The sequence below is a fragment of the Lycorma delicatula genome, chromosome 1, assembly GCF_047948215.1.
Source record: "Lycorma delicatula isolate Av1 chromosome 1, ASM4794821v1, whole genome shotgun sequence".
Taxonomy (NCBI): Eukaryota; Metazoa; Arthropoda; class Insecta; order Hemiptera; family Fulgoridae; genus Lycorma; species Lycorma delicatula.
Genome location: NC_134455.1, coordinates 403,183,631 through 403,210,916, shown reverse-complemented (window position 1 = coordinate 403,210,916; position 27,286 = coordinate 403,183,631). Strand labels below are relative to the sequence as shown.

At 29.2% G+C, this 27,286-nt stretch overlaps 1 protein-coding gene across 5 annotated transcripts in view; it reads left to right on the top strand.

The window, feature by feature from the left end:
• LOC142317425 (uncharacterized) overlaps window positions 1–19,390 on the top strand; it is a 62,530-nt gene extending 43,140 nt beyond the window's left edge. For all 5 annotated transcript variants that reach the window (XM_075353983.1, XM_075353984.1, XM_075353980.1 and 2 more), the window contains 2 exons: window positions 2,157–2,509; window positions 15,097–19,390. In XM_075353983.1, the coding sequence (XP_075210098.1) occupies window positions 2,157–2,509; window positions 15,097–15,454 (711 nt within the window). In that variant the 3' untranslated portion in view covers window positions 15,455–19,390. The remainder of the gene's footprint in view (window positions 1–2,156; window positions 2,510–15,096) is intronic.
• The last annotated feature ends 7,896 nt before the right edge of the window (window positions 19,391–27,286 follow it).

Sequence of the window (27,286 nt, the reverse complement as noted above, 5' to 3'; positions counted from 1 at the left end):
TTTTCTAAGTATGTTTGGTAATTATATTTAAAATTTCCTTATGTATCCCCAAAAAAATATTAAAAATTATCAAGTGCATGAGCGCACCTATAATATGATATCAAGTGATGATGATACATGTATCTCTGGTATAATTTTAATTATACCTTCATTTTATTTGTTCAAAATTTAATATACCATAGTTTGCAATCAGTCATTTTCGTTGTTTATCAGTTAAGCACAAGCAGTGCATGAAAAAGAAATACTTTTGCAAAATAATTGTCAATGTGATAAACCTGACCTTTTAAAGTACGAGCTAAACTGCAACAGATAAATGCAACATTTTTTGATGTAATGTGTGTCATATTATCAGGTCACTACTATATTATTTATTTTATTAAAGTTCTACTTTACCATTGTTTCATATATATATATATATATATATATATATATATATTACTTTAGATATGAAATGCTCAACCACAGTTGTTAGTATGTTACTTATTTAATCATGTTAATTTTTTCTTATTAGAATATTTAGCATTTCTAAACATCTTTATTGTTCTCCTTAAAAGTTGCATTTTTATTGAAAAAATAAATAAAACTTTTTATATGTACGAATGTTTTTAAAGTAACATACATTTTGAATCTGCTGCGATGTAAACACATGAAGCTTGTGTAGTTCAGTTATTTCAGTTTATACTCAGCTGTTAGTAATAACAGTTTATTAGTAGTCTGATTTTTGTGACAACGAATAATTAGAAAGATGATGGTGCCATTCATTTCAAGAAGGGCAATTGAACATTCTGGATGAAGAACATAGTGGGGTCTGACATCATTGATAATGGATTATTTGATTGAAAAAGTTGTGTAATAATTTAAGAAAACTGACACTCCACTATGTCACAATTGTCTTTAATGTTTTCATGTTCTTTGATTTATGTAGTTCAGACTGAAAGATTTAATCATAAAAAATTGTGAGCCAAATGGCTGCTGAAGATGTTAACAGACACACAAGGAAAAACATCTTGCCGTAGTGCATGAATTTTTGAATCATTACGAAAATGAAGGTGATGAATTGATTGATAGTTTATTACCACAGATTAAATCTAAATTTATTTTTCGACGAATGTTTAGATATATCAGCAGTCAATGCTGTGGCAGCATCCATCATCTAGAGTGCATTTATTCAAACAAGAATGTTCTTGTTCTGTAAAGAAGCTTATGGCTGCTGTTTTTTTTTTTTTTTTGTTGGGGAGGGGAAAACAAAAAGGGTGTCTTGCATGTCAGATTTAGTAATCTCGAAACTGTTGTGAATGCTGATTCATATTGCAAAATGTTAAAAAATCTTAGAAGAGCTTTAAAAAAATCAACATGGAATGCTGTTCCACAAGATTTTGTTTTTGTATGACAATGCATGGCTGCAGATGGCAAATAAGGTGATAAGCAATTGGACAATTTTCAATCGTTAACCCAATAACACAGACTTATCTCCTGATGATTATTTTCTTTTTCTTTACGTTAAATAGTGGTTTGTATCACAAAGTTTATAGCGGTTTGTCATCACATTTGATGACAAGTGGCATTACTACATACTTAAGTTACTGGTGGTGAAATTTCTTGAAGAGGAAATGAAGACTAGTGAAATGCTATCGAAAATGTGTTAAAGTTGATGACATCCGTGTACAAAAGTAGTTTTTGTACACTACTTGTATATATTTTTCAGTTTTGTTTTTATTTCAAAACAGAACTTACTTTAAAAACACACCTCATATTAGAAACAGTTTAAAGAATATTTCAAAATATTTATGCATTTTAACAGATAACATAAATGTATTTTTAATATATACATTTTAATTGCAAACACACTTGAAGGCAAAATAATCCAGTAATAATGTGTAATGGTAAGAAATAAGTGGTTTGCTTAATTGTTATGCAGCCTCTTAAGAAAATTACCCTTGATTTTTTAGGAGTAGATTATATTTGTTTTTTGTAAAGATTTTAAACTGATATTAGTTAAAATGTTTTAAAAAAATTTGATATTTTTGTTACTTTATATTTTTACTTTTTAGTTTTATTTTACTTTTTTCTTTTTTTTGTTACTTTTGATATTTTTGTCACTTGAATCTATTTTTATTTAATGGAAAATATAATGTTGTTGGTTTTTTAATGTGTAGATAAGCTTTTATGGGTGTCGAGGAGAAAGCGATAGTAACTCTACTGATGATATGGAGGTTAATGAAGTTAATCGAATGGAAATGAATAATCCTAGTTCTTCTCCTGTTCAACAATCATCTCCTGTAATAACAAAAACCGAACCAAGGCCATCAAAACCACAGACATGTCAAGTCTGTGGTAAAGTTTTATCATCTGCGTCATCATATTATGTCCACATGAAACTCCACTCAGGGTCGAAACCATTTCATTGCACTGTATGTGAAGCTAGTTTCTGTCGTAAACCGTATCTGGAAGTTCACATGCGAACACATACTGGAGAGCGGCCTTTTCAGTGTGATCTTTGTTTGAAAAGGTATGGATTAGATTAGGATTTTTTTTTTCTTAAAGGTTCTACTGGATGAGTCTGTGAGAAAATTCTCATTCTTAAACAGTCTTGTAATAAATACTAGGGTTTAGGATCATAGTGATCGAATTTTATTCTTACTAGCTAATTACTTATTATTAATTCAATAATAAATGGTTTATTACAGCTAAAAATTCTAAAAATAAATGTTTCATTATTTCAGATTATGTTATTCTTCATTTACATTGCATTTGATTACTTGCTTAAAAGTAATTATCTTGTAGCTATGCTTTTGTTTTTTGTGAAGAGATTATTTTATTCTCAGATGTTATTTAATGAAGTGAAAATTTACTATAATATTAAAAAGTCAAATTTAGCATAAGCTCACAGGAGATATGCAGGCAGGTTCATTCAAAATACAATGAACTTGATAGAAATTTGGATTTTTCATGTTATAGATGATGCTGTACGGGTAAGTGCAAGAAGATACAAAATAACAATTTGTATACAAAGCCATGATTATATCTCTTATAAGCATGTTTACTTGTTCATTAAAAGTTGTTAATTTTCATGTGTTAAATTTTATCAGTTGTTATGAGAAAAAATTATAAATGGTTCACACATCATGGAGATTTTTTTGTTTATTCCCATTGACAGTTATTTTTTTTTTGTCTTCAGTCATTTGACTGGTTTGATGCAGCTCTCCAAGATTTCCTACCTAGTGCTAATCGTTTCATTTCGGTATACCCCCTACATCCTACATCCCTAACAATTTGTTTTACATATTGCAAATGTTGTCTGCCTGCGCAATTTTTTCCTTCTACCTGTCCTTCCAATATTAAAGCAACTATTCCAGAATCCCTTAATATTTGTCTATAAGTCTGTCTCTTCTTTTAAATATACTTTTCCAAATGCTTCTTTCTTCATAGATTTGCCGCAGCACCTCTTCATTTGTCACTTTATCCACCCATCTGATTTTTAACATTCTCCTATGGCACCGCATTTCAAAAGCTTCTAATCTTTTCTTCTCAGGTACTCCGATCATCCAAGTTTCACTTCCCTATAAAGCTATGCTCCAAACATATACTTTCAAAAATGTTTTCATGACATTTAAATTATTTTTGATGTAAACAAATTATATTTCTGACTGAAAGTTTGTTTCGTCTGTGCTATTCGGCATTTTATATCGCTCCTGCTTCCCATCTTGCTCCATCTTTAGTAATCCTGCTTCCCAAATAACAAAATTCTTCTACCTCCGTAATCTTTTCTCTTCCTATTTTTACATTTTCCATCTTCGTAATTTCTACTACATTTCATTACTTTCGTTTTGTTCTTATTTATTTTCATGCGATAGTTCTTGTGTAGGACTTCATCCATGCTGTTCATTGTTCCTTTTGAATCTTTTTTACTGTCGGCTAGAATTACTATATCATCAGCAAATCATAGCATCTTTATCTTTTCACCTTGTACTGTTACTCTGGATCTAAATTGTTCTTTAGCATCATTAACTGCTAGTTCTATATAAAGATTAAAAAGTAACGGTTTTAGGGAACATCCTTGTCAAGACACCCTTTTTTTATTACTGCTTCTTTCTTATGTTCTTCAATAATTACTGTTGCTGTTTAGTTCCTGTAAATGTTAGCAATCATTCTATTTACAGTTGGTGGAGAATCAAATAATAATAGCCGCATGGTATGGGCATTTATATCAATTTGAAGTACTAATTATCATTTAAATATTTTTCTATCTTACTAATGTTTTTATAATTGTAAAAAAAATTATTGTGAAATTTGTACATAATTTTGTTTTGTGTATAATTAATTTTTTTTATGTGTTCCCATTCACCCTGTAGGGATGTCTTACTTCCCTAGAAGAAACGGCAAAAATGGAAAAGGTTTTTTTTTAACCAGCCTTCTTCAAAACTGTTAAAATTATTTTGTAGTCTATTTTTAGTTTTCTGATATCACAACCATTATTGTTCCAGTTTTGCTCAATTTTATCTGTTCATCAGCTTTTTCAGTCATTGGTTGAATAGAGCAAGATACATCTTTGTTATCAAAATTTCCAGATTTAAAATGTTTTAACGTGTATTGTCAAGCACATTCTGATACTCCACCATATCCATAAACATCATAAATTTATTTATCAACCTAAGTCACATTCTCTATTTTGTAGTAATAAAATTTCAAAATGTAACAAATATTTCTTCTTTATTTTCATTCATCTTCAAGATGTTAAGTTTTAAATTAAATAAACAAATGTCATAAACTTTTTAAAAATATTCCACAATATAACACATTTTAAAAGATGCAAGGAATGTACAGATTTGATTAGTATTACCAGCATTATGTGATCCTAAAGCCATCTATGAGAAGAATACAAAGAAACTTTTTCTGCAATCCCATATATAGATATTTACATCTAAACAATTTAATAAAACTCTTTCATCTATTTTGGAATAGTTTAAAAACAAATGTATAAGCTGCATTAAAAAATGAAAATTAAAGTTTTCCATATTCTAACAAAAACCATATTGTTAAGGGTAATAAAAGTTTGCAGTATTATAGTAAACTCCTGTACACCTTTCAAAAAATGATGCAGTTATTTAAAAATTTAAATAATGTATACAAAATGTACAGAAATAAGGGGCCAACACAAAAGACATGAATAATAGGTTAAACATACATCTAGTTGTCTTATTGACAAATACTAGTACACATCAATTAGTGAACCATTTTTTATTATCGGGTCAATCCATTTGAAGTGACCCAAGGGTGGTTGCATGACCAATTCAAAAAAAATGAAACTTACCCACTTGTTTCCTGCTTATTTCAGGACCTTAAAACTATTTTTTTTAATTTTTTATTTTAGCAGTTTACCTTTGGCGACCATTTTTGTTATGGTGCGCACACCTATTTTTGTGATTGTAAGAATTTACAGAAAAAATCATAACTAAAAAACTATTGGTCCTGGAAGGATGAAACAAAAAGCAATTTATTTATATTTTCTCAAGGTAAGATATTGGTCCAGTGGTTTATTTACTTGTATTTCTTCTTTCTATGACAAAATTACCAATAAAGTTGAACGTTAAAAAACAGAGAAATTTAACTTTTGGAAATTTTTTATCGAGGCATACTCAGATTGAATTATTTTTTTATACGTAGGTATATACGTACTCTTACCATAAATAGTATTAATGGTGATATACTTACCCCTAAATTTTTATGAATTTTTGAAAATTAATTTTTTTTTAAATAATTCAAATTTTGGCTTCAAATAACTCTGATGCAGCTGGTGATAAAAATCTCAAATTTGCACAACTTTCAGGTATTTTTGTAAATGTTTATAGCAAATAAAAAAGTTATAACCTCTCAAAAAACATGAATGGCCTGTTAAAAGCGATATCATTTTGACTCTAAATAAGTGCTCCAAGGGGGTTTCTTCATGTCTTCTTGGTACTTCAATATTTTTATACTTATTACTATAGTTGAAATATACTTGTTGGAATCATTCAACTGAAGAGTTCATTTCAAACTCATTTGAAATGAACTTTGAGTTTCATTCAAAGTCATTTGAATGATCAGTCTGATATTAGTCAGTGATGTGTTCACATCTTTACAGTGTGTCTCAAATTTCATCCTTGTATTTGGAAGTGTTTTTTAGATAAATATGTTTTACTTAATAATATTATATTTGTAAATTTTAAAATCAGTTAAATTTTTACATTATTTTCATGTAATTCCACATAAAACAACGAAAGAAGAATTTTCCATAAGAATTTATGTGAAAAGAGTGTCATAAAACAGTTTATGGTACAGTACCAAAAAAATTCATTAAACTTTGCGAATTTAGTGATGAAAACCAACAACTTATTTTTTTTTACGTGTTAAATCAGATGTCACTAGGTGGTTGCAAATATCATGAAAAAAATGTTAAAATTCAGTCACCTGTATGGACAGTTCTGTTGTGACCCTTTCGGAACTCATAAAAAACAGTTAAGAAAAACGTAAGACAAATAACATTTGAACAAGCTCTTAAAGAACTCATTTTTCCAAATTTAAATTTAGTTCCTGGAAAGTCTCTTTGTGTTTACTGTTTCAAAAGTATTTTTTCTCAGTAGAACAAATAACTGTCTGAATTTGAAGACCAAGAGCAATACATTGCCCCAAATCACAATATTGAACAATTTGATGCTGCATGGAGCAATTTGGGTGTATCGCTTCTATCAAAGTTGAACAAATTAAGCACGGATCAAAGGGCATCAGCATTAAGATTTAAAATAAATAAGGTATCTGAAAAATTAAAAAATAATCTTTAATTGTGTTTTGATTCAAAAATTTCTGAAAATGAAAATCCAGCTCAATCTTCTTCACGTGAATATGATGATCTTACTTTAAAAAACTAAAAGAAAAGTGTGTTCCTGCTGTTGATGGTACTAGAAGCAAGTACGTTCCTGTGTCACAAGACGTTGTAAGATGTTACTTTACTTCAGACTCCAAGGACTATAAAGACCATCCTGTGTCAAGTATTGTACTACTTTCACTTAAGGAAAAAAGACTCTATTGCTTGTGTGTATGACAATTGGTGGTGGATAGGAAAAATGGTAGATAATTAGCCTCGAAAATGACCATGTGCGAGTTCATTTCTCCACCCAGCTGGACCACATAAATCATTTCAAATGTCTGAACAAGACAAAGTGTGAGTACCAATCTGCAAAGTCAAGTTGATATATCACTTGAACTATAGTGATGGGTCATTCTAACACAATTTCAAGAGACTTATCAGCAGAGATATCACAGCTGTTGATTAACCACACAAAATAATAAACTTTCATTGCTACAAAAAACAGGCTATTTCATTGAAGAATAATTAAAATTTTGTTGCAATTTATTTTTTCTTCGATAGTGTTTACAGAAATAAACCAATATAAAATGAAAATGAATTCCTGAAAAAAGATTTAAGAAATGAGATGTTGAAATCTCAATTTGGGTAATTTTTACAAGCATGTTTAAATCAAAATTATATTAGGTTACTGATATTGGTTAAGTTATCATTAAATTATGACTTATCATTAATAATTTTTAAAAAAACACAATTCTAATAATATTGAAAACATAAATTTCAACAACATAGGAGCTAAAATGTAAAAATGTAAAATATAAATAAAATAATGGGCAGGCAGGAGTAGGTTTCATAATGAACAAGAAGATAGGGAAGAGAGTAGAGTATTTCAAAATGCATAGCGATAGAATCATTGTAATAAGGATAAAATCAAAACCTAAACCAACAACGATTGTTAACGTCTATATGCCTACAAGCACCCATGATGATGATGAGGTAGAGTGTGTATACGAAGAGATTGATGAAGCAATTAAACACGTAAAAGGAGATGAAAATTTAATAATAGTTGGAGATTGGAATGCAAGCATTGGAAAAGTCAAGGAAGGAAATATAGTGGGTGAATACGAGCTGGGCAAAAGGAATGAAAGAGGGGACCGAGTTATAGAGTTTTGTACGAAGTATAATTTAGTAATTGGCAACACCCAATTTAAAAATCATAATAGAAGAATATACACTTGGAAAAAGCCAATATACAAGCCAAGGAATATACACTTGGATACTGCAAGGTATCAGATAAATTATATCATGGTTAAGCAAAGATTTAGAAAACAACTCGTTGACTGCAAAACTTACCCTGGAGCAGACATTGATAGCATAATTTGGTGATAATGAAATGTTGATTGGGGTTTAAAAACCTGAAGAAAAGGTTCGGTGAAATTTATTGAAGAAAATGAAATGAAATGAAAAATGAAATTTATTGAATTTGGAATGAAGAAAAAGAAATCGGTGGAATTTAGAGAAGGTTGAGGAAGAGGAGGTAAAGAAGATTTTTGAGGTAGACATCGCAAGAGGTCTGAGTAAAAAAGATAAGGTAGAAAATGTAGAAGAAGAATGGAAGAATGTTAAAAAGGAAATTCTTAAATCAGCAGAAGCAAACTTAGGCGGAATAAAGAGAACTGGAAGAAAACCTTGGGTTTTAGGCGATATATTGCAGCTGAGGGATGAACGTAGAAAATATAAGAATGCTAGTGATGAAGAAAGTAAAAGGAACTATCGGCAATTAAGAAATGCTATAAACAGGAAGTGCAAACTGGCGAAAGAAGAGTGGATTAAAGAAAAGTGTTCAGAAGTGGAAAGACAAATGAACAATGTTAAATAGACGGAGCATACAGGAAAATTTTGGGGTACATAAATTAAAATCTAATAATGTGTTAAACAAAGATGGTACACCAATATATAATACGAAAGGTAAAGTCGATAGATCGGTGGAATATATTGAAGAGTTATACGGAGGAAATGAATTAGAAAATGGTGTTATAGAGGAAGAAGAGGAAGTTGAGGAGGATGAAATGGGAGAAACAATACTGAGATCTGAATTTAAGAGAGCATTAAAAGATTTAAATGGCAGAAAGGCTCCTGGAATAGACGGAATACCTGTAGAATTACTGCGCAGTGCAGGTGAGGAAGCGATTGATAGATTATACAAACTGGTGTGTAATATTTATGAAAAAGGGGAATTTCCGTCAGACTTCAAAAAAAGTGTTATAGTCATGATACCAAAGAAAGCAGGGGCAGATAAATGTGAAGAATACAGAACAATTAGTTTAACTAGTCATGCATCAAAAATCTTAACAAGAATTCTATACAGAAGAATTGAGAGGAGAGTGGAAGAAGTGTTAGGAGAAGACCAATTTGGTTTCAGGAAAAGTATAGGGACAAGGGAAGCAATTTTAGGCCTCAGATTAATAGTAGAAGGAAGATTAAAGAAAAACAAACCAACATACTTGGTGTTTATAGACCTAGAAAAGGCGTTCGATAACATAGACTGGAATAAAATGTACAGCATTTTAAAAAAATTAGGGTTCAAATACAGAGATAGAAGAACAATTGCTAACATATACCGGAACCAAACAGCAACAGTAATAACTGAAGAACATAAGAAAGAAGCCGTAATAAGAAAGGGAGTCCGACAAGGGTGTTCCCTATCTCCGTTACTTTTTAATCTTTACATGGAACTAGCAGTTAATGATGTTAAAGAACAATTTAGATTCGGAGTAACAGAACAAGGTGAAAAGATAAAGATGCTACGATTTGCTGATGATATAGTAATTCTAGCCGAGAGTAAAAAGGATTTAGAAAAAACAATTAACGGCATAGATGAAGTCCTACGAAAGAACTATCGCATGAAAATAAGCAAGAACAAAACAAAAGTAATGAAATGTAGTAGAAATACCAAAGATGGACCACTGAATGTGAAAATAGGAGGAGAAAAGATTATGGAGGTAGAAGAATTTTGTTATTTGGGAAGTAGAATTACTAACGATGGACGAAGCAGGAGCGATATAAAATGCCGAATAGCACAAGCGAAATGAGCCTTCAGTAAGAAATATAATTTGTTTACATCAAAAATTAATTTAAATGTCAGGAAAAGATTTTTGAAAGTATATGTTTGGAGTGTTTATATGGAAGCGAAACTTGGACAATCGGAGTATCTGAGAAGAAAAGATTAGAAGCTTTTGAAATGTGGTGCTATAGGAGAATGTTAAAAATCAGATGGGTGGATAAAGTGACAAACGAAGAGGTATTGCGGCAAATAGATGAAGAAAGAAGCATTTGGAAAAATATAGTTAAAAGAAGGAGCAGACTTATAGGCCACATACTAAGGCATCCTGGAATAGTCGCTTTAATATTGGAAGGACAGGTAGAAGGAAAAAATTGTGTAGGCAGGCCACGTTTGGAATATGTAAAACAAATTGTTAGGGATGTAGGATGCAGAGGGTATACTGAAATGAAACGACTAGCACTAGATAGGGAATCTTGGAGAGCTGCATCAAACCAGTCAAATGACGGAAGACAAAAAAAAAAAAAAAAATATAAATGTAAATAAAATATGTAAAATGTAAATATAAAAAATGTAAAATGCAAAGAAGACAAGAAGACAGAAGTTCGAGCATTGATTTAGCGAGTCAAAATGGTATCACTTTTAACAGGTCATTCATGATTTTTGAGAGGTTATACCTTTTTTATTATTATAATTTACAAGAAACTTTTTTGTTTGCCATAAAATCTACAAAATACCTGCAAGTTGTCCAAATTTGAGATTTTTATCACTAGCCCCATCAGAGTTATTTGAAGCCAAAATTTGTTTTTTAAAAAAAAAAATTAGTTTTCAAATATTCATAAAAATTTAGGGGTAAGTATATCATCATTAATATTATTTATGGTAAAACTGCTATCGTATACATATATATAAAAAAATAATTCAAACTGTGTATGCCATCCCTGCCTCTTGAAAAAACTTTCCAAAAGTAAAATTTGACTGTTTTTTCATGTTCAACTTTATTTGTAATTTTGTCTTAGAAAGAAGAGAGATTGGTATATAAACCACTGGACCAATATTTTACCTTGAGAAAATAAGAATAAATTGGTTTTTTCATTCTTTCAGGACAAATAGTTTTTTAGTTATGATTTTTTCCGTAAACCCTTACAATCACAAAAATATATGTGCACACTAAAAATTTCCTGTTACAGGTAAACTGCTTAAATAAAAAATTAAAAAAAAAATAGTTTTAAGGTCATGAAATGTGTAGAAACAAGTGGGTATGTTTCAATTATTTTTGAATTGTTCAAACAACCAGCTGTTTTTTTTTGAGATGCTTCATATGGATTGACCCTTTCTTTAATTTTAATTTCATTTGAAAAACGTGTATGTATTTTTATTTGCGGCCTACATAGTAGTCCATATGCTTGTTATAAATTTATTATACAGTGACTGTGATGTTAATTTATTCTCAGTTGGATTTTTAAATGGTTTGTTCTTAAATAATTTAATTTTATTCCCTGAACATTTAATTTTAGAAAATTATTATTATAATTTTGCCATTGTACATTTTATCAAAAAAAATTAAAGAATACTGTGTTATATTATTCGAACCCTAGATACTTACTTTTATATTCTGTAGCAAGTATATCAATCCATATTATAAAAAAGAATAATTTTTTGGTACTCTTTTGTAATTTCACAGACAAAAAAAAAATCAGATATTTCTTTTTAATCATTGTAAATTGTATTTAACATTATTTATTTTAAATATCACTATTGTTTTTTATAAGTTGTATACTTTGTATATTTAACGTTATTAGACAAGGTTAGCGAGTGAAGTGAGCATAGGTTATGTTTGGTTAGGCTTTGTTGATATATGTAGGATTCATCAGTTCACAGAATCAATATTATCTAATTAAACATAACTTATACTCATTTTACTTGCTAACATCATCTAATTTAATTTTAAAAATAAAAATTATATAAAATAAGTTGTATATAAAATTTTGGCTGTGAAATTCAGAAAATGTACCAAAGCTATTTCTATTGTTTTCCTAATTGCTAGTAAATATTCATATATAAATTCAAAAAATCAATTATAGTAAACAATTATAGTAAAAAATCATTATAGTAATAACATAAAACAAATTAATCTCTCCTTGACAACCAAAAAATAAACAAACTGTAAGAACATATGATATTTCCCCCATTGAAGTTATATCATGCATGAGTTATGCAGTTATTATACAGTTATTAATATTATAAATCATATTTATTTAAATCTCATTGATGTAATTTTGAATTCTGTTAATGATGTAAATATACCATCAAACATTTTTAAAAGCTTAGGATTCTTAAGCTTGCAAAATCTTATACAAATAAAATAAATATAAATAAATAACTAGTGAGCTAAGTCTTGGTTTGTTTTTTTTTTCAGATTAAATATAAATTAGATTTATTTACTTAATTAATTGTATTAAATTAATTAATAATTATTATTTTTAATAATTAGATTAATATAAGTTAAATTTATTTTGTATTTACTGTTGGAAATGAACCAATTGTTCTTTTCTTTTTCCTGTTTAGCCTCCAGGAATTACTGTTCAGGTATTCCTTCAGAGGATGATGTATATGAGTGTAAATGAAGTGTAGTCCTGTACAGTCTCAGTTTGACCATTCCTGAGATGTGTGGTTAATTGAAACTCAACCACCAAAGAACACCGGTATCCACGATTTAGTATTCAAATCCGTATAAAAGTAACTGACCTTACTAGGACTTGAACCCTGGAACTCTCAACTTCCAAATCAGCTGATTTGGGAAGATGCGTTCACCAGTAAACTGACCCAGTGGGTAACCAATTGCCCTAGCAACACAATGCATAACAGAGTAGCCATTAACAGTTTATAATCTTGTTGCACAACACCTGCTGTTCATTTTGTTCAGTCTTTATAAAGTAAAAGTTGATAAACATTGTTGCTGCACTTAGCTGTGGGAGGCAAAATGTGATTTCTTTTTGAAATTGTAAAGGACGTACTACTGTGAAAGGTAGTATGTCTCATAGCTATCTCTTCACCATTATTCTATAAGTTCATAAAAAAACACTTTTTTTAAACAGTTCAACATTTTCTGTGATTCCCTACAGTCAGGATTTGGTGAAATATGACTGTTGTCTCTTTGCCAAAATGGAGTGCAATATTGCACTTTAAAACCAATCAAGAGCTCACAGGAGTTAACTGGTTTGGCACTTTAGGTACAATAAGTACATGCATGTGTACGTGGTGGTTTTGTACAGTATTTTAATAATAAAATCTGGCACTTTTCTATTAAGTATAGTTATACCTTGTTGTAATTTGTATTGATGTTTTTATATTTAATACTTGTAATGTAAATAACTGGCAGTGTTTACTTACTGATTCATTAATGATGATGTATTTGCAGCATCAGATGTTTTTTATTCCACCTAGAATTTCATTGAATATGTCACCAGTTGTGTTGTGACACCATTGGAACTCATCGAGATATAATTCTTAAATGATATCTTGCTATACTGAAGTACTTTTTTCACTTTTTTATGTTCTCCCACAAACCTTTAAGGGTTTATGTATATGTATAGCTGTCTGAAACCGCAAAACTATATTTGTGATTAACAACTCTGAGTGTTGGAAATTTGGAAACCAGCATCTTCTAAAGAGAATTCACTAAGTTGGTCTAGTGAATGCGTCTTTGCAAATCAGTTGATTTGGAAGTAGAGAGTTCCAGTGTTGTCATAGTAAAAGAAGTTACTTTTATACGGATTTGAATACTAGATTGTGGATACCGGTGTTCTTTGGTGGTTTGGTTTCAATTGACACACATCTCAGAAATGGTCGACCTGAGACTGTACAAGACTACACTTCACTTACACTCATACATAACATCCTCTGAAGTAATACCTGACGGTAATTCCTGGAGGCTAAACAGGAAAAAGGAAGCATCTTCTAAAGACGTGATGCAATGCGAACATTATGAGTGTCTGTAAATGACAGGTCCCTCCTCGATGCTATTTATAATACCTTTAGCAATTGTCGTAAAGGATCTGACTGGCACTAACAGAAGGAATGACTGCTTTATTTCATGCCATAGACCACTGAATGGCTGTTCTTGGATAAGCATGTAAGGTGTATTATTTTTGTGTCTAGTAAGAAGCATGCTTTCATCTGCTTCTACAATTAGTTTGTCTTAATTAATCGGCTTCATACTGTTTTTAATTGATGGGCATTGAACTAATATTTCAACATGTACATCTTTCATATAAATGTTCCAGTTTACTACCGTTTCATGACACATATTTAGTTGTCTTTGCACCAAGAAATAAAGATTATCTCTTCACTCTATTCATAAATGTATCCAACAGGTAGGAGTTCTCAAACTGGCAACTTAGGTGCATATTCACCTTAATACAGCAAATACTACAGTTGCAATGCTAATGAATTCCGACTTCAAAGTACAATGTGATTTCGTGTCTGTTTTTACATATCCAAGGGTTAATAAGAAATCCATGATCTTGTAAAAACACAACAGTACTTTCTTCTATGGTGGGTAAATCCCAGTTTCATAACAAATTAGGAAATTAAATTCATGCAACTGCAAACTGTACATAGCGATTGGTGAAACCAGACTGAATTGATACATTATTGTTTTAAGAATTTGCTCTTTGATATTATGATTATACAAAGCTATGTTTATTTTATTGATATAAATTAAATTGGAAATATGAACTCATAAAATTCAGAATAAATTGTTGTTACAAATAAATCACTAAATTAACAAGAAAAGTTAAATAGTGAACACTGTTGCGTTGTTGCAATAGAAAAGTAGAAAAATATGATAGTTAATGGAAAATGACTAAAATCTTTTTATCAGCCAATCAGAAGTTAATTTTGAATGTATTTTCATACTTGCTTAAATAACATTCCACTTTTGTAACATTCATAAGTATTAACAACTTATTTAGTAATACAAAATATATTCTTTGTCTTTACAAAAATAAAACTAATCCAAAATTCATTACGATTTTTGTTTATTACATAAGATTTGTCACTGAAACATTTATAGTCTTATTGTTTTATGATTATTAAACTCTTATTTATGATGAAATATAAATTTTAAACTATAGGTTTACAGGTAAAATAGGTTCAACTAATTTTTGTATGTACCATCTTTTTATTACAGGTTTACACAGAAAAGCAGTTTAAATACACACAAAAGGGTACATACTGGTGAACGCCCTTACGAGTGTGATATATGCCAGAAGCGATTCGCCGTTAAAAGTTACGTTAGTGCGCATCGGTGGAGTCATGTAGCAGAGAAACCTCTAGGTTGTGATCAGTGCAGCCTAACATTCACTTCAAAGACACAGTTCACAATACATATGCGTACTCATATGCCAGGTAGTATGTACGACTGCCATATTTGTGGACGCTCTTTTGTGCGTGATAGCTACCTCATCAGGCATCATAATCGTGTGCACCGTGATATGCCTCAGCACAGTTACCAAGAACTTGGATACCATTTGGCGACAATAGACTGAGACAGGGAGAACAATTGTGAACAATCGAAGAAGTGATTGTGATGTTATTAAATTGTGCTAAAATTAATAACCTCTTATCTGTGTATTGCAAAAAGATGACTTATGATTTTTCAGAGAGATCATATGTACATGAATTTTAAGTCGAATCGCCATTAATAGTAAAAGTCCTGGTTAATGCAGTTTCAAATGACATACAATACTTTTTGTACAGTTTATTCAGAGTCAAATTCTTATCGTATCAATGGTCAGTAGTAGTTTTTATTTTGCAGTTTTCACTGTATATTACTTTTCTAATGTGATAGCTCTCTTGCAACTGCAACTTGTCTTGTTACATGAATTGTTAGATTTAAGTAATCGGCATGAAGGCTGGGTTGACTCGCAGTGTTTCTGTCAGCCGATATATAAAACATAGTCAGCACAGGCAAAGAGTTCAATACTTGTTAATAATTTTTTTTGTTATTTTCATTGCCGTCGTATAATTTTAAGTTTCTTAATTATTGAATTTAAGCACCTCCCCTACTTAGAAAGTAAATACAAGTTATAATGTAAGTTAGATTGTATAACTATATTTGTTATTCTCCATTTCAAAAGTTTCAAATATTATATTTTAATTATATGAAAGATTTTTGTTTTTTTAAAAAAGGATGAATATATTATATCTTTCATTTGTTTAATTCTTTGTAATATTATTTGAATTGTGATTTTAATTAGTTTTTTTTATTTTTAATATTTTTCTACTTTTCAATGTATTTTGTTGTACCTCCCTTTTTTTTCATAACATCTTATAATAGTCAAGTTTTTTCAAGTTCATAATGTAATTTCTGTATAATGATTAAGACAAAATATACTGTTATATTTTTAAAAAAAAAGAAACGATCTTGGAAAGTTTTAAAGTTTTATTCATTTTTTTCACAATACATATTTAAAACCAATTTAAGTTTTTTTTTTAACTCAACTTTTTCATGTTTTTCAGACATATAATAAAACACACTTAAATAAATTAGGTGTATGATAAAAATTCACTTATATAAAACCTGATGATTTGAGATCAGCAATAGATTTAAATGACTATTAACCTTAATGCTAACTGCATGCAACTTCTGATCAAAGAGTTAAATGCACTTAACTTGGTTTAAAGTGAATGATGAATTAGAACCTGTTTATTAAACTTGCCCTTAATCATTTATTTTTCAAGATGATTATTCCTGAGATTTTCTGTGCCATTGTGTATTAATGATGTTTTAATTTTATTAAATAAAAGTTTTAAGCTCTACCAACTATTAATATTATTCTAAAAAAAAAATTAATTTAACCCTTTGAAGCCACTTGCAGTTGTGTGTTGCTCCTGCAGTTCTTCCTACATCTTATGTTACTTGACGGTTTTTGTTTGATATTCTACTGTTTACCTCTTTTTGCGTATTTATAAAAAGCAGTATCTTGTAATTAGAAATAATATTCTTGGAATTAAAATATTACATTTATTGCTTATATTTATTTATATTATTGTTATACTTTTTTTTCATTTCTGTACTCATTAATTGGCAGACAAGATGGCAATAAATTTTTAATATTTTAATTTTCTGAACATTTCAGTCGTCTGTAAAAAAGAATAACTTAAGGAACTTCAAATAATAAGTCCAAAAAAATGCTTTTTTATTATTTCTGGGCTGAATTAAAAAAAATCATATTTGGTTGAAGACGTAATATTCAGTCAATTTTATTAAATTCAAATAGTTTCCAACATGTCATTATGAAACTTTTTTTATAGCATAATGATATTTTAAATGTAATAAAAGAATTATTTCAAGTTTTTATGATGAAACAAGAGATGTGGGAAAAATTATATGGCTCCCAACCTTATTAACAGGGAGGAAGATCATTTATCATACACGACTCTTTTGGCAATGAATATTAATTTTTTCCCTTAAAAAAGCTTTTTAAATAATAAAAAATAAGTAATTTTAAGTTTTTACATAATAATCGACCATTTACTGGCAATTTTTTTTCGGTAATTATATTTTTATTGGATTATAATATCTGACACATCAGCAAATTAAAGTTGTATATAAAGGATGCCCTGTGTGGTTAGTCTAGCCGAATGCAGTTTTTATGTGATTATACTAAAGTTCTTTCTGTTTTTTCTTAAATGAAAACAGTTTAATTTATTACCTTAGTATTTTCCTTGCATTAATTTATTAATTTTGCTTGATAAAATATATTGTATTTAGTGCATTCATTGTTTGTGTTATTTGTATTCATGAATTTTTGAACAAAATATTCTTAATTTATAAGAAAAGGTTTTTTAAGATCTTTTAAACAGTTTAGTGCTATTTCAGAAGTCAGGTGTGCATTCACTATGGTGATAATAGATCAGTGGAAGGAGATATTTAGCTGATAATTAAGTGAAATAAAATTTAGAGTTGTTTTACCTTTTTTTTTTTTTTTTATTGATAAGTAATTTAAAAAAAATAATAACTACCAATTTTTCTGAATCCTTTAAATTGTAATATTCTATTTTGTGAACATATTGTTTTTTATCCAGCCTTATTCTTCAATTTTGTGTATCGAAAAAGTTTTACAATTTCAAATATTTTTGAATACTTGGTACTTACGTATTAACACCACCGCAGCTACAGCTTAATTTAAAAACAAAGTAGTCAATCGGATTTCGGTGGAAAATGGGCCGATATAGAGTTTAACATAGATTCAAAACAGACTCTTTATTTATTTTATAAATATAATTTAACCAAACTTAACCTGCGCTCACTTCACTCGCTAATCTTGACTAATTAACACCGTAATTTTTTGAGTATTTATTTAATAAATTCAGTAATTATTTATTATTTAAATAATAAATAATTGCAAGGTTAGCGAGCGTAAGTTAAGTTTGGTTAAATTATATTTATAAAATAAATAGATGTGAATAACCATTTCTTAAAATTAATAAAGAGACTCAATAAAATAAATAGTCAATTTTAAATAAAGCTGTAGCTGCGGTGGCGTTAATACGTAAGTACCAAATACTTTTTTCTTTTCTAGTTAGCAGCTAGCTAATTAAAAAAAAAAAAGAAGTGAAGTGATCTGTGTAAAAACATGTGTATTTTGTTCTAAAAAATAAACTGCTTAATTCATTATTTTAAATATTATATATATCTAAGTGAACTTTTGTGGATGTATTCTGGCTCAAGATTAATTAACATGCTGGATTGCTGCTTCCTGTTCAAATTATTAATTTTGTACTTAACTATGTATCAGTTTGTAACTGAAAATAAATTAAAAAAATTAAATCGTATTAAAGCTGAAAACTGTTAAGAATTTGTAAATTGTTTAGTTTACAACCTACCTTGATAAAATAATTTGTGTGAATTTTATATATGAACCATCAAATTATTTACTTTAATAAAAATTTACTTAAGACAATCAACTAATTTTCATGAACAATAAAACTGATGGAAAAACATATTTATTATAATGAACCATCAAATTTTAAATAGGTTTAGAGGATTATTTTAAAAATATTGTTGTCTTATGCAAAGTGTACAGAAAGGAAAGAACATTGAGTAGTGCAAGATCAGGCCTGTTAACATTTTAATTGACTTGCTTAATTTTTAAAGTTACCATAAAATCAAAAGTAACTTATGTTACTTTTGTTATAAAAAAAGAAGTTATTGTGCGTAATTTTTTCCACTAAAAATTCATATAATTCAAATCTTTAAAAAATTAATTGAAAATCAATTGATTTTATTGAAAAACCAATAAATTTCTTTTTACTTTATCATGCAGCACCAGCCATTGAGAAGTAGTGAGATGTTATACATACAATCTTAATGTTTCAAAAAGACGAAAGAATTAAGAAATATAATTTTTTATTTATGGAAGTATTTCTTTCTCTCATATTTTATAGTTCAAGCTAATTTCAAAAAAAGTTAGTGATAAACCTGCTGTGACTAAATTACAGATTAACAGAAGTTTTTTCTTTTGTCTAATCTCCCTACCCCCCCCCCCCCCCCTGGAGTCGGATCTGCAATTATACATAAACTTAGCTCCAAGGGGTGCCTTCACCTCAAACTACCTCAGTAGGGTGCTAGGACCCACTCAGATAGCCAGGACTCGATCTTGTGTTACATGCCATGCCTCTAGTGGGGGAAATCAAAGGATTCCACCACTGGAACTCTGGTCTTGACGTTCTGCCTCTAATGGAGAACCCCTGGAAGAATCCTCCACCAGTACTACGGTCTTGCATTCCCTCCAATGGCGACTGCAAGGGAGCCCCCAACTGATCATTGGTGGTGGGATGCCGAAGCCCACAGAAGGCGTTGTTTCATAATATTACAACTAATATTTATCAGAAAATTTAACCAAAAAACTTCTTGGCTGTAAGTAATTTCTAATGTACATTCTGTAATGAAATTTTGTTTAGATTGAATTTATTTTTTGTTTTGATTGGAAAATTACAATTGTCAATATGAAAAATATCATATTACTTGAGTGGAGAAAACCAAATATGGTATCTGTATACTTGACATACAATGAATTTTTTTAAAACATTCCTTGCTACAATGAGATAAAATAAAATTTTCAAAATCGTTTTATTTATTCTAATTCCTTTATTAATTCTACATATTTTAATCTTTAAAATGAATTAAGAGTTTCTATAATGAAATATTTAAAAAAATTTGGTGTCATTAAATTTTATCAGAGACAGTCTTTAATTTAAAGCTTTTCTAAATTAGCATAATTAAAAACAATGTAAAAACACATTTAAGGAATAGTAATTGAACAATTAATAAAGAAATATAAGCTTATACTACCAGCAAATTTGCTGACTGAAGTGAAATATAAATACATACAATACTATAGATTTTTTAAAAACCAACCTAATTACATAATAGTATTTTGTGTTTTCCAATGATATTTTTTAACTGTGGTACTTTCTGATTAAATGGAGGCCACCTGTTTTCAAAAGGAAGAATGATTTTTTAAAAATTCAAACATGTACACACAGTATAGGCCTTTATTTATATCATTGAAAATTTTACAACCCACTTTTGTGCTTAAACAGAATCCCAAAACTTGATGTTGCCGAGGAGCTCGTTGAATATGTTGCCACCGGCCACCGATCGCCACATGTATTCAGCCAGATATGAATCTAAATAGTGGCGAGTGGTGTTCCTATTTATTTTAGATAGCAAACAAACGTCAGCCTAGCCTAACAGTCACAGCACGTTGTGTTAGGATGGCCCTTGTTTAATCAGAAAGTACCTTAAAAAATTTATAAGAATGTTATAGTACAAAATGGTTAATAGAATGCTTCTCTTCTATACTAGTACTCACAAGATTGTGTAATTTCTTTCCTCATTCAAATTATTGTATTTTAGTTATTGTTATAATATTCATCTGTATCCAGTTACGTTTTGTAATAAAAACAGCAAAGAATTTTGTAATTCTATCCTGATCACATTGATTATAGCATTTTTTTAGATTATTATGAATATTTTGATTTTTTCTTATAAATTGAAAACATGTTTTGAATTAGTAATGTCCTAAATTAGTTTTTAAAATGATACCTTTTAGATACATTTAGTAGTTTATAATTTGGCATCACTTTAATTATCATCATGTATGGATATTGGATTTTTTTTGTATTATAAAAGATTACATCTCAAATTTATGAAATAAGGCATGGTATTTAAAATATTTACTTATAATACAGCAACATTTTATAAGTTATAATTATAGTAACATTTGTAATTTATTTAGCATATGGTACCAAGACACAACATCAATTACAGTCAAAAATTACAAACAAATTAGTATAAGCTATTTATTCTGGAGTCGCCATCAAGAAATCTTTAGACGACTTCATAAGCTGTCCTAGGGCTAACTTCTGTAATATGTTTAACAGTTTGATTTTCATCACACTCGCAAAGGGGCGTCAGTGAGTTCTTATTCTGTTGCTGAGTTCTTATTCTGTTTAGCGTTGACCATGTCTTACATGGCAAGTCAAAACCCAGCAGCTTTTAAGTAGTATATGGGATTTGGTTATTCTGCCTTGTGGTCCATTCTTGACGCCAGGTGTCAGTTAGATTAAATCCTTCCTCTGTGGTAGCAATTGCTGTTTTGATAGGTGGCTTTCTAGATTGAAGGCGGCCATGATTGACATCCTCAATGTATTGGTAGGTTTTGATTGTCCATAATCTTCTTGTACTCTTATAAGAGCATTCATATGGCACAGGTTTGGGGTGGTATGTGGCTCAATACTGTGAGACTCCACAGGAGTAGACCTGGTAACCCCGGCGATCATTCTCATAGTGTTATTAAGTTGAGCATCAATTCTATGAACATAAGGGCTGTTAAGCCTCACTGGCGCATAATATAATATTCTGCAGCCGAGAAGACGAGGTTCAGAGCCGATGTGCACAAAGTAGAATCCGATGCTTCCCACGTTGTTCCACAGAGCTTATGTATAATGTTGTTTCTCGCTTTCAATTGCTCTGCAGTCTTCAGGTGCTTCTTAAATGGAAGCGTTCTATCAAGTGTCACGCCTAGGTATTTTGGTGTCTTATTGTGAAAGAGCCATATTTTCTCAAATAGAATTTTAAGCTCCCTGTTAACGAACTTGTTACTTAAATAGAAGCATGACACCTCTGTTTTACTAGCATTTGGTTGGAAGCGCCATCTTCAGAAGTACCTTCCCAGTTTCTCCAGGTCGGCCATCAGGACCTCGTCTGACTCTTCAAATGATGTACATTTTGTTGTTAGCATCCAGTCATCGGCGTAGCCATGCTTTTTAGATCTTGTCTCTGACATGTCTGCAACATAGAGACTGAAAAGGAGAGGCACAAGTACCGACCCTTGTGGCATGCCATTCTTGAGTTTCCTTGGTGAGCTTATATTGGATCCATGATAACTTTGAACATTCTGTCGTTCAACATGTTATTTATTTGTAATAAAAACAGCATAGTATAAATTATTGATTTTCTCAAGTAAAATATTCTACTTTCAATCTGTTAAGCCCAATGGAAGATACCAATATAAAAACTAAAAATGCATTATATAACGGTATCTGCTGAATGATCAGTTTTGTCATGTACAAGTATTTGACAAATAATAAACAGATTTAAAATAATCTACTAGAAATAGTTGTGTAAAGAGGGAATTTTGTAAAGAAATCAGGATTTTATATATTATTTTATTTTCAATTTTATCAATATTCTTAAAATTATTTATCTTAAAAAAAAATTCTGTTTAAAAAGATTAAAATTACAACAGATTGATTACATTTTAACCACAATAATTATAACTTTCGTTCAGTATATTGGATCCATCTCCTCCATGTCATGTAGTTAATTTTGTGCATGTGTAACTGTATATATCATGGCATGCGTACATAACGGTGCATATAGATTAAGTAATGAACTGACCTGTTATATATTGTGCATCTAGTATTTCGCTTGGGCATATTTAATTTTTATTGATCGAATAAGATATACTAATATAAATATTTTAGCTTGGCTTTGGTAATAACAGCTAATCATTTATGATTTATACTTAACTAAGCAATGATATTGATACATAGGTAAACCAGTTATTATTATTTAATAGTTAATTCTTCATCAATTATTTATAATAATTATAAAATAAATTGCTCGTTCATACATCTATTGTAAAAACAAACACATGAGACATACTTCTACCAAACATTTTTTTTTTTCAGGTATAAAAAACTTCTTTAAGTGCTTCTCATAGATCACAAAATAAAATCAGATATTAGGTAAAAACATTTTTCAAAACATCCTTTATATGTTTTTTAATTATTTTTTTCTTGAAGTGACAGGAAAATTCTGCAATTCTTCCATGTAACAATTACAAATAACATAAATTTCAACTTCATAGAAAAATCAAAATCATGCAAATAGACGGCTGAAATCAGGACATCCAAAATTTATCTTTTCCCATTTAGAAAACCATTTATGATCCAGTGTGATTAAGAACCCCTATTTCTTAGTTTGTATACCTTAAAAATGAAGCAACACAAACTTCAAAATTGCATAACACGCATGAGGAAAATCCAATGTAATATAAGACTAAAATTATTTATTATTAGTTCAATCAAGTAATAATTAGGCTTGAAACAACAATGTTTTTAACTTCCTTTCTGTGAAAATAATAGTATATATATTTCATTTTTTTTAACTCCGAGACTACTGTTACGTATTGCTTCAGAGGATGAGACAAATTATTGTAGCTTGTGAAAATGTCATGCCTGACCGGGATTCAAACCCGGGACCTCTGGATGAGAAAGGCCATGGCTGTGTAAAAATATACAATTGTTCTATTGCATTTTAACCACAGAATGAATTCAAAAATTAATTCTGCTAAAAAAATTTCTTTTCGTAATTTTTTTTTTGTTTTATTTTAAGAAATACAGTACAATTCTTACAGGTTAAATCTCAGACTGTACAGAGAGTAAAAGTGTCAATATTAGTTGATTATGTCAATATTGATTATGTTATTCTCCTTGATATTTTAGGAATATATTATGAAATTTCATCACTTTATGATAGCTGATTTAGTAATAGTAATTATAGTTAAAGCAAAATAATTTTTTTTTGTCTTCAGTCATTTGACTGGTTTGATGCAGCTTTCCAAGATTCCCTATCTAGTGCTAGTCATTTCATTTCGGTATATCCCCTACATCCTACATCCCTAACAATTTGTTTTACATATTCCAAATGTTGCCTGCCTGCACAATTTTTTTCTTCTACCTATCCCTCCAATATTAAAGCGACTATTCTAGGATACCTTAATATGTGGCCTCTCTTCTTGTAACTATATTTTTCGAAATGCTTCTTTCTTCATCTATTTGCCAGAACACCTCTTCATTTATCCATCCATCTGATTTTTAACATTCTTCTATAGCACCGCATTTCAAAAGCTTCTAATCTTTTCTTCTCAGTTACTCCTATTGTACAATTTTGTCTTCCATATAAAGCTACGCTTCAAACATATACTTTCAAAAATCTTCTCCTGACGTTTAAATTAATTTTTGATGTAAACAAATTATATTCTGACAGAAGGCTCGTTTTGACTGTGCTATTCAGCATTTAATATCGCTCCACCTTCATCCATCTTTAGTAATTCTACTTCCCAAATAATAAAATTCTTCCATTTCTGTTATCTTTTCTCTTCCTATTTTTATATTCAGTAATCCATGTTCGTTATTTCTACATTTCATTACTTCGTTTTGTTCTTGTTTATTTTCATGTTTTTTTTTTTCTAACAAAATCAAAATTTCCATAATTTCTAATTAATTTTTATCTATAAGATTATGTTAAAGGGACAAAAAATATTTTGTACAAAAAAATTTAAAGATTAGTATATCAATAAAAATATTAAAAGACCTGATTTTTACATCCATTTTTCCTCTTAAATAAATAAATAAATAAATAATATATTAGCAGGTTTTATCATTATTATGTGATATGATGTAAATTAAATTGTACCACTATCAAAACCAGATGAAGTTACTATAATAAATTATATATACATATATTTATATATTAATTATTATTTTACAAAATGAATTAACTGTTGTATACCTCTTTTGATGACATTGTATAGTGATCATTACTAATACAAAACATATACAGAAATGATATAATTATTACACTTAAATAATATTTTTGTGTATATTCATCGTAAAACATTGTTAACAAATAAATAAAAATGTATACTACTATTATTATTATTAAGTTTAGGTATGGATAAGTTATTAATATTGGTTTGTATTGTAGTTGCTGCAACACGTGAGTAGTGTGTTCGATTACGATAATGACATGAATTTTTCATTAAATTATAATGAATATTTTGTGATCGATATGAATGTAATTTATTGATAAAAGTTGTGAAATAATCTGCGTGAACATTTTTCAGTGATAAGTTGTTTGATGTGGATTATATTTTTGTGGACGATTCGTAGTGGTAAATTTAGTAAAAATATCTATTTATATATATATATATATATTTATTAGATAACAAGACTGAAATATCTTGAGTATTAGCTATTAAATTATTATAAATAGTTGAACGTTTTTTATAACATAGAATTAGTTGTAGTCTATTTATCTAGTTATTATGTTTTTCTTTTTTCCTATTTCGCTTGTATTGTGGTTCTTTAAAAAACATACTTTGTATTTAGATTGGCTTCTTTTGTTTTTTATTTTTATGTATACTTATACTGTGTAATTTGTTTTTTTTTTTGTATTTTCTGCTGTAATGGTAGGTTTTAATCGATTTTATATTAGTTACATTATGTAAATACTACTGCAACCCAGTGTTCACCTAATTTATTTAATGTGAATTTTTTTTTTTAATTTATTAATTATTTCAGAAAACTGTAAAATTATAATTTTCATTAATGTGGTGGTTTTTTTTTAATATTGATTTCATGTATGGCATTAATTTAATACGATGAGACTGATGAATAAATTAAGTGCAAGATATTCAGAAGTCCTACCTTAGACATAGTCATTCATCCTTATTCTTTTGTATAAGTCAATTAGTTTTCAATGATTTTTAAGAACTGTAATTTTCATACACATTATTTTAATTTGATTGATTATTGCATTTCGTGTTGTAAATCATCCCTTTTTAATAAAAATTACTTTTAGTAACCACCATTTTATTTTGAAGGTGGAATATCAGGGTATTGTTCCTAAAAGAATTATTTTTTTTATTCAATATTATTTAGGTTTTTTCTTTGAATTAATTATTTGCACTTTACAATTGCCTGATTATTTCTCAAATAACAACTTCTTAGAATAGATACAGAATGATGTTAAGAATCTGCATTTATTAAAAATCATTTGAAACATACCTATGTGTAGATCTTTTATAATAAGACTAAAACCTGCCCATATTTTGTTGTTTTTTTGGGTCTTTTTTTTTTAATTTTAGCTACCAAATAAATACAGTTACCCTACTAATATCGGATAGATCTCCTAAAAGTATTACCATATTTTTCAGTGTATACGATGCACCCGAGAAATTTAATATGATTTATTGGAATAAACCTAAAATTTAAAGTATGATTTAAAAAGAATCGATTAAATAATAGGAAATTTTAAATAGTAAACTGACTTTTCAGAAACTTAACAAAACCTATGTCACTGTCAACTGAATCTTCTCTCTCATCAATGTTAATCATCATTATCTTCTTCATTCAAGAAATGATCTTCACTTCCATCTTGGGCGTTTCTAATTCCTCATTTCAAGAAAGATTTAATAATAGTTTGTTCATTTACTTTCAACCAAGGTGTCTTAACCTGCTCGTACACTTGAGAGATTGATGGCCGTTTCAGGGCACCCTTTGGTATTGGCTGATATATATCAGCTTTCATCATACACTTGTTCCACTCTTCCCTCATAAATACTTAGAAGTGCTTATTTAATGATACATCAAGCGACTGTAGTTGTGATGTAAGTCCTCCTGGTATGACAACCGGTTCAGTATTGCACTCTTGGAATTTTTGTTTGTTTCCTTCAGATGAGCCTGGAACTGATCAAATACAAGAAGAGCTTTCTTCTTTAGCAGTGCACCATTCCTTCTTTTCTATACTTTGTTTATCCACAGTTTCATCCATCTAACCTTTTTCATGAACATGTACAATCACTTTTGTTGGTATTTTTTCTTAAGGCATTGTCTTCCGCTTAAAAATTATCATTGGCGGTATTTTCGTACCATCAGCACAACATGCAGGAACTACAGTGTAGTGAGTTTTTTGATGTCCACTGGTTTTGATTATAATGCTTTTCTCAGCTACGGTTCTA